General features: G+C 31.4%; 1 protein-coding gene across 1 annotated transcript; it reads right to left on the reverse strand.

The window, feature by feature from the left end:
- Positions 1–1,718: 1,718 nt before the first annotated feature.
- LOC108842868 (peptidyl-prolyl cis-trans isomerase CYP21-1) lies at positions 1,719–3,450 on the reverse strand. Its single transcript, XM_018615912.2, has 7 exons — positions 3,162–3,450; positions 2,896–2,977; positions 2,731–2,778; positions 2,608–2,631; positions 2,340–2,522; positions 2,186–2,261; positions 1,719–2,109 (listed from the first exon to the last, which is right to left on the reverse strand). Exons 1-7 carry the CDS (start codon positions 3,258–3,260, stop codon positions 1,947–1,949), a joined length of 675 nt encoding a protein of 224 aa, XP_018471414.1. The 5' UTR covers positions 3,261–3,450; the 3' UTR covers positions 1,719–1,946.
- Positions 3,451–9,573: the final 6,123 nt, after the last annotated feature.

The following is a 9,573-nucleotide window of genomic DNA, read 5'->3' on the forward strand; positions in this document are numbered from 1 at the left end:
GTGGTGGTAAAGATGAATAATGGTACTTTGAAAGTGGTATTTTTGAAAATTCCCCATCTTTTTATTAACTGAAACGTCTAGGTTTTATGAATTCATCTATTAGATAATGACGTTCAGATATGAATGAAAATATGAAGTATTCATATGGAGGTTCCTGAATATTCATCTAAAAGTCAGCGTATTTAGATAACCCAATTTTAACCATGATCAACTTTATGCAACTCGGGTTACAAGTTAATTAGCCTGATTCACATTGTTTTCCGTTGAATATCATAATATTTTGGTGTCGGTAAATAAAAGGTTCACAGAATAAAACCTAAAAATACGGTGATGCTAGCCACTAAACAATTCCAAGAAGAATTTTGCAGTCCCGAAGTTTATAGTATAGTCTTACGATGAAATTGTCCATAACGTGTATGCTATAAGTCGAGCAATTCACACCAATATACTGTATCATGCCATAAGCACATGTGCATATGGTTTTCTAGAAAATGCATGAATTTAGATATAGTTATAGATTGAGTAGGTATATACGATTATTATACATAGACATGAGTTTTATGGACCCCTATCTGTTATTATTCGGGTGCAATTAGATAAGAAGCCAAAACACTAAAATTTAAAGCTACTGAAAATTTTATGGACGCATAAGCTCGACAGTACTAACACTTCCTGCTCCCTTTTTGCTTTGTATCAGCATAATTTTAACTTGATTCGATCTCTCTAGATCAGAGTATCTTGTAAGATTTAAGAAGTATTTAATCAACTTCAGAAATAAATGAGATTTTATTAGTGTTTTAATAGTTTCAAACGCAGTTTTATAAACACATGCAAATATACAAAAACCTAAAGAAAAATACTCAACGTTGTACTTTCTTTTACCAGAAAAAGACCCTATTATAACGCGTAAGTGTAAAAGCAAACAAACACTGAAGATCTAAATCATCAAAAGCTATTAAAACAATCACACACGCATTGAGGGGGACATAACCACGTCTCTGCAAATGTGTGGATAACAATAGCCCATACATGAGTTTTGATGAGGTGTAAGTAGATGATAGAATTATTATGTATCTATCTATTATTTACATGTCTTATGATTTTAATTGATTAATGTCTCCCTTTGTAGTTTGTTATTTGGAGGTTTTGTTTGTAACATTCGGTGGCTTGTCTTCTAAAGTTATTCAGTAGTTAGGCTTTGACTTGTTGCTCAATACTTGTGTGGTCTTTTCCTCTTTGTAATTATTCGTTTCACCATACCATCCTTTATTTTCTTTTGTTGTTTTTCAATATTGTGTTATTGGATAAGAAGAAAATATAAACTTTAGAAATTGTGAAATATTAGGCAATGATTTGGATGTTTTGATCTTTGGTTTTGATCTTTCCCAACCAACAAAAGATGAGTCTACTTAATTTAACAAGTTTAAAATGTCCTTTAATAATCAATTAACTATCATGTCTACCGTAATTCAACTCATCGCACATATCAGATACTGCCTCCATGATATTTTGGTTCAGTGCATAAAGATTAAAAATTTTGTTTTCTTCTAAAATTTTTTTTATAGATATAGTTCTAAAATTATTCAACCATTTATAAAAAAGACTAAGTTTTAATTGGTTGAGTTATTTCCAATAAAATTAAAATTAACATTAAAAACTCAAAACATCTTATATTTTGAAACGACATAAACATATCGTATAGTTACCTAAATGTAAACTGAACTAAGAAAATCATATAAATAAAGTAAAATTCATGAGAAGAAAAGAAAACTGAAGTAAAGAGGTACAGGATGCGTCCAGCTTTAAAAACACTAACTACATTGGCATTGTATTCAGAATTCAGATCATCACATCTGCAAAACTATAAATAAAAAAAGAGAGAGAGAGAGAGGATCTCATAGGAAAAGGACCAAGATTTGCTGCGATGTGTAAGCTTTTACGTTTTGTCATCTCTCTTCATCCCATTTGTCTTTAGGGATCTCTCCAGAATCAGCAATCACAACTTTCTTCCTTGGTTTGCCACTGTAAGTACCGGCTCCACCTTCAATGGCGAACACATTGTCCATTCCTTGTATCACCTTCCCAAACACAACATGCTCCCCTTCCAACCTGTGCACACAAGATTTTCACACATAGGTATACCAAACTCTACACTTAAAAAAATCATGAATAAAACTAGAGTTACCAGCTAGCCTTGACAGTAGTGATAAAGAACTGTGAGCCATTAGAATCAGGTCCTGTATTAGCCATCGCTACAACACCTACAAAATTTGATTTCCTAAGTCAAGACATGATAAACTACAAGAATACATTCGTAAGTTTAGTATAAGCGCACTCACCTGCATGTGAATGCTTAATCTTGAAATTTTCGTCAGGAAAGGTACCACCATAGATTGAGTCACTCCCTTTGCCATCACCATGGATGATGTCTCCTCCTTGGATTACGAATCCAGATATTATTCTATGAAATGGTGTTCCTTTATAGTGTAGAGGCTTCCCGCTTGAAGTTTTCCCCTTCTCTCCTAAGTCAGCGTTTCGGAACCATTTTTAATCAGAAACTGAAGCAACCCAATTCCAAGATATAAACACAACCATCTAAGTACAAACCTGTGCATAATGCCCTGAAGTTTTCTGCAAAGAAACAAAAGAGTTCTACCATCAGAAACTGTTTAAACAGTTTTTAACAGAATCCTGTAAAGTTTGCAGTCAAGAGATGATGGAAGACATTACCAACAGTTTTGGGTACAACAGTGCCATATAATCCAATAACGATCCTGCCTGCAACACATTGAGCGAAAGCAACACACAATGAAGGAAGTATATGGCAAAGAAGAGATCGCAAAAACTCATGTACATAAAAACAATATTATACATATCAAGTAGAGTCCTTTTTACCTAAGCGTTGGCCGTCGATATCAACATCGAGAAACACTCTGTGTGTGATTTCATAATCCTGGATCACTTGCTTCTCCTCCTCCTAAGCACACAAACATATAAACATTGGAAGAGCTAAAAACCAGTTTCCACATTGCTAATACACTTGCAAACTCACTTAAAACACTTCACGTGTGCTTAACTAAATACAAGCAACACTAAAGAGAACCACAAAAAGGGGTTTCATTTCAGAGAATCAGATCTCTCATAAAGAAACAGATCGGTACCTTGCCGGTGTTGAAGAGCGCGAAGATGAGAAAGATCGTTAGGGCTACGAGGAGAAGAAGGCACCTGGGCTGTAACAAAAACGACATCTCTCTTCCCATCTTTCCTTCTTAAGATTTCATCTCACCCTCCAGAGCTCGATCTCACCCTCCAAATCTCACTCCAAAGAGAGAAACTTTCGCTCTTTTTAAGATTCGATGCTGTGGAAATTGTGTAAATCTTCGCGGCAATCAAGTTTACAGACAGAGTCTGAACCCAAAATCGATCTCCAACAAGTGTGTTCTGTTTCTTCGTCGAAGATGGTTCTGTCTTCTTTGTGATGTGCTAATGGGCCTGAATAACGATTAATGGGCCTTTATTATTTTCTCTCTTTCAAATACTATCCAATCAAATGGGCTTTTTTATTTCAACATCGTCTGCACATTATTGGTAGTATTCTTTGCAATTACCCTACCCGATTGAAAAGATATCTAAAAACTTTTCAGGCCAGATTTGTCCTTTTCATTTCGTAATACTCAGCTTGGTCCTACCCGATTGAAAAGATATCTGTCTATTTTTGTTTTTATATTCTACCGTCAATATAATTTTTGTATCCCAAACTTTTTTGAGTTTTCTAGAAAACAACAAAAGAGAACAGTCGTGACGAATCTTTGGTTGAAAACGTAATGGACATATCAAATCCACCGTAGCTGGTAGGTGTGAGATATTTTATAAGCATTAATTGTGTGTTATTTCATATCTCAATCTCACTGAAACCAGATCTAGAGATATAGAAACTGGACAGTTTTTCACAAACATAATTGTATCGCAAGAGAAATCTATGTTACGAGAATTTGGAGCCGACACTTAAACTAGTCTCTGCAACCACACATTGTCTTTACCCGTGATGTTTTCTAATCTTATGTGTCTAGTCTAGGAATGTGTTATGAAACATGTGATTTTCCACCATATTGTTGTGTAAGATATTATTATTACCTGCGTAAAGAAAACTAAGAGAACATACAAAATACTAAACCACACGATTTAGATAGAGAGAAACAAATTGTTGTAAAAAAAAAAGAAAAAAAAAGATAGATAGATGCAAACAAATTCAATTATCGTCTCCATCCCCCATAAACTCGTAAAGAAAGCAATAAAAGGGTTCATTTAATATTAGTTTATAGACATATCACCCACCACGTTTAATTAACGCTAAATTATAATTATGTTGTTTGCTAGTACTTGCTATTTCTCAACCGTTGGATCCACTTTATATATAAAATGATCATTATCTTATTGAATTCGTCGTTTAGGAATCCGACAAGTTCAATGTTTCCGAATATTTTCCAAAATATCTTTTGTGATAAGCAAATGGTGATAACCTCACCCACAAATCAGATCACATTTTGAAAAAGTTATCCTAATTGTGGCAGCTGTGATAACCTCGCCTACAATAATGCACTACTAATAATTCACTGATAGAGACAATTCCCTATCACTCACTTACTGTCCGAGTTCCTGAATCGGTCCCATCAATATTCACTACCATTATCATAAAGTGGCAATAAGCTTTCGAATATAGCATGAGATCTTATGTTGAACATTTTTTAAAAACGCCGATGGCAAGCTTTTGTTATAGTATTCTGTTATTAGGCATAACTTCAGACTGATCTTAAAGCCTACGCATGTACTACTTTGTATAGCGAGTAAATGATGATAATTATAACCAAGCGGCCGTCATCACCTGAGGTTCCGTCTCGGAGCTCCATCAAATCTTCTCGTATATCACCACGACTGTCTCGTTCTTCTCCTTTAGCTCTTTTAGTATTACACGAATAGCTAATGGCGTGGTTGGCTGGTTGATTCGTTAAACAGACGTTATTGCTGTATGCTTGCTTCAAACTTTTGTTAAATATCATATATGGGTTGTGCAAACACAAGAAATGCCATACGGAAATCCAGTAACATAAAACCATTATTCTAAACAATGTTCAAGAAATCTTTATATTAAAAAATCATTCTAGAAAACGTTTTGTTTAGGTCCGATTTGTAGACTAGACGGATGTCTAGATGTCTAGGTGCGTCTAAACAGATTTTAGAACACTGATTCTAATGATAGATGACAATCAATTTCTAAATATTACGATAAAGGATATGTAGTATAGTATCAACAAAATTGGCAAGTCATGTGTGGTTTATAAAAAAAAAGGGTTACATTATCGTGTTTGCGGCTGAGAATTGAGGGTTTAGGATAACATGATAGCATCTCTCTTTTTTTTTGTCACTGACATGATAGCATCTCTCTATATCACATTATTATTACATTATTGTGTTTTCCAGCTTCACTTTCATACAGTCCCGTTTTCATCCCAAAGCCATCAGCTATCGCCTACATTAGGAGTGATAATAGATAACCAAAGCCCTCGTGTAGTAACCAAGACGAATTTCACTTTAAGTAATAAATATTATAAATAAAATTAACTATGTAAGTATGTGGAACTCTTAATCTAAAAGGAACTGAACCGGAACCCACATTGAACCAGTATTAGCGTACAAAATAGTGTGTATATATATATATATATATACATATATATAAAGCTTGTTTGACAAAAGAAATATACAATTTAAGCTTTTTGAACATTATATGTTTGTAAAGTCATAACTTAAATGATCTTTTTGTTTTGGAAAATTTAGATTGCGTGAAATGAACTCTCTCATGATTAAGTTTTTATAGATTCAAAACCACACTCTACACGTTAAGCAGTTTATGGAAGTTGTATAAAGAAGATAATGACTGCGTTCATATATCAAGGAGGATGTATCTTGTGGAGAATGTTAACTGAGTTCCTTCCCGAATCCCATCAATAGTTTGGCATAATATACGACAATAACAATAAGATATACTATACACAAGCGAGGAAACTATAATGCAAGAGCTTACAAATACATTGGATTATCCGTTGAGCATTCGAAGAACAGAGAAAAAAAGAAACTGAAAACTCATCTAAAACTGTACCCAAATCAAAGCTTGAGAAAACTTTCTGATGTAAAGTAGTAAATTCGAGTGGCTAACTTACTTGGTCGATAAAGATTGATAGTTGTCACAACCGACTAAATATTTGTATCAAGTGTTAAATTGTGGTAGTATTGTATGCTTGTATATATAGTGCATATTAAACTTATAAACCCGCTTAATAACTAAAAACCATCGTTTTCAGAATAAGAGACTTATCCGCAAAATTATCAGTGTTGCATATTCCGTACGTACATATTTAAAAGAAGGAAATGCAGGGCTTGGCGATATGAAACATTAAAGAGTTGTACACGACATGTTTTCATCCAAATTAAAAGCTGTATACATTTTGGTAAATTGATGAGGCCAGCCCAAAAATGATATTTGTTGTGTGAACTGAAACTATTATCAATAATAATAAAATTATTAGTGTTGTGCAGCTTGATTCTAGTCATTTTGTTTGGTAAAAGATATAGATGACCCATGACGTCACCCATGTTTGGTAAAAGCATCTCCGACAGTAACACCAAAATTTGTGTTCAAATTATACTAAATTTAAGTGTTTTAATTTGGTGTCAATTTTTTGTCATCTTCAGACACCAAATATTACACCAAAAATAATATTATATATTATTTAATATTTTAAATTTTAATAAATATATATGTTTATTATTTGAAATTAATAAATAATTGTTTTATCACGCTTTGTTTATAAAATTTTCGTAATTATATGTTTATAAAATTTATTTACATTTATATTTTTTAGTTTAACAATATTATACTATTTATTTTATATAAAAAACTATATTAAAAATTAGAAAACATTAATTATGAAATGCACATAACAAAATAATATATTTATTTAATAAAATTTGTATTAGTTATTAATAAAGTTTTAACTATATTATAAAAATATTATTTTAAAATTTGGTGAATTTAATAATATTAAATATAACTTAAAAATTATAATTAATATTTTAAAATAAATGGTAATAATCATTTAGTGATTTTTTTTTCAATATAAAATAAAATACAAATATTCTATGATATTTTATTTTTTTACAACATAAACATGATAATAATAATTTAGTGATTTCTTAATTGAAAATAAAATAAAAGATATTTTAACTATGTAAAAATAATCCAAGAATATAAATAATACATTATATTTATATTTAGTTACAAATTCGAACTAATTAATAATAATTATTTAAACAAATTTAAACTGATTAATAATAATTAAATTATACTATTCAATGAAACATAATAAAATATTTGGTGTAATATAAATATTACACTAAATTTAGTGTAATACTATTCACTTTACATCAAATTTTGGTGAGATAATGTCATTTTTAGTATTCTATTGGAAATGAAATTACACATAATTTACTGTTTTGATGTCTCGTTGGAATTGGTCTAACAGAATGGCGCTCACGAATTTTCTTTATTAAAAAAATCTATCTTAGTAAAAAAGATATAGATTAAATTGAGTTTTATTGAGTTGATTTGTTTTAATGCTAAGGATTCAGCGCTATGTTTTCTGATTTTTCTTACACCAGGTGGAAATGGCCAAATGAGGAATAGGCGCAGAGGAGGATTGCTTTTTCTGATTTTTATTTACAAATTGTTTTATTTTCTCATAAAAATCTACACATGTTTTTGTAAAACACGATACAAATCTTTTTTTATAAATAGATACATATATTTGTATTTGGACGTACGTATGACTAAGACTTTCTAACATTTTTAATGAAAATACCATGTAACATTTACAAATTACAAATACATATAAAGTTCAGAAAATTAATATCATGGTACTATCATTCTTTTTCTTATAATGTGATATTAGGGTCAGAAATAAGTTGCATGTAACACTACAATACGATCATTTCACCGATGAATATTAAGCACCGCATGAACCCTATTAGATAATTATTTGTGGTGAGTGCATTGGATTTGTTTATGGTAAGGAACTTGTCAGTATCATCCCGAGATATACAGAAAATTATGTCAGACTTTTTTCACTATTTTGAAATAGAATAGTTTGCTATATATTATTTTTAGAATATGTTGCCAAAAAAAGTTTTAGAATATCAGATATATTAGTAATATATGTCCTAATGAAAGTAGATAAAACCAAGCCAGACTGGAAGCTTCTAGTCCCTCTTATTGATTTCCAAACTCCAGTTCCAGATCTGAATATCCACTCGTATGATATTTTGTGCACTGTGATGTCATGTGTCGTACACCTGTTTACGACTTTATTCTCTGCCTAGTTTTGCTCTCGTAACGCCGCTTTATTAGCAGTTAAAAGCGGTATTGCCGCAATAGTTAGATAAATATAAACAACAACGAGTCATGGCTCCGATGAATAACTTTATAATCACTCACGACTTTGATTTAGCGTTTCCAACGTTCCGCAAAAGAGAAGAAAACTGTGTCGGTTCACCAAAATCAACACACCGCATATTCCTCTTTTTATTCTATGGTTCCCTAATGGTACCAGACAACTTTTAATACGAGAGATGTACCTAATGTCCATGACTCTCTCACATCTCCGACCAAGGCCACCATTACCATATTAATCAAAACAAAACATAAAAACTTAATTACATAAATCATTATTTTGAAATGGTCAAGAATAAACTAAAACAACTGCAGCTTTACAGAGGTTTTTGATTAGGTAACGCTTAATAAACACATTTCTTAAAGAAAACCATGTGGTCATGTATAGAATATTCGATTAAGTAAAAAATACTTACAGATGCATGAACTTCCATGTCTGAAATAAACAAAACAACTGCCCAAAACCATCCACTAACTACTAATCATCCTACTTGACCATATTCTGACCACGATTAAGAAAATATACAATGAGCAATTTGCATTAGAAGAAAATTCTTACTAATCTTTTTTGAAGACATTTATTTGACCAAAAAAGCGAATGAAAAAGGAATAAAACGGATCACCGTAGTTTTCACGGCTTCCAACACCTTCACACCGTACGTGTCCCTTTCGTACTTTCCATGTTCGTCATTCTAGCCATAAACACATCGAAATAACAAATATTTAATTGTATAATTAAATACTCCCTCCATTCCTGAAAGTAGGATTTTCCGGATTTTATTTTTGTTCCACAAAGATAGATTTTCTATATTTTTAAGGTAATTTTGTATATTTTTGAGGATCATTTATTGTGAATATTTGAACTGATTAAATTTTATTGGTAGATAGTTATTGGAAATTGTATAAAAAGATAAAATAGTAAATTAAATTGCAAATATTTATTATAGTCTTAATAAACGTGAAAACTCTATAAAATTTTATTTTCAGGAACGGAGGGACTGAACACTTTGTACAAAAAGATAAAAAAGAAGTGCCAAAAAAAAAAAGAAAAAGTATTAAATGGACATTAACCT

Source organism: Raphanus sativus, unplaced genomic scaffold (assembly GCF_000801105.2).
Source record: "Raphanus sativus cultivar WK10039 unplaced genomic scaffold, ASM80110v3 Scaffold2768, whole genome shotgun sequence".
In the NCBI taxonomy this organism is placed as follows: Eukaryota; Viridiplantae; Streptophyta; class Magnoliopsida; order Brassicales; family Brassicaceae; genus Raphanus; species Raphanus sativus.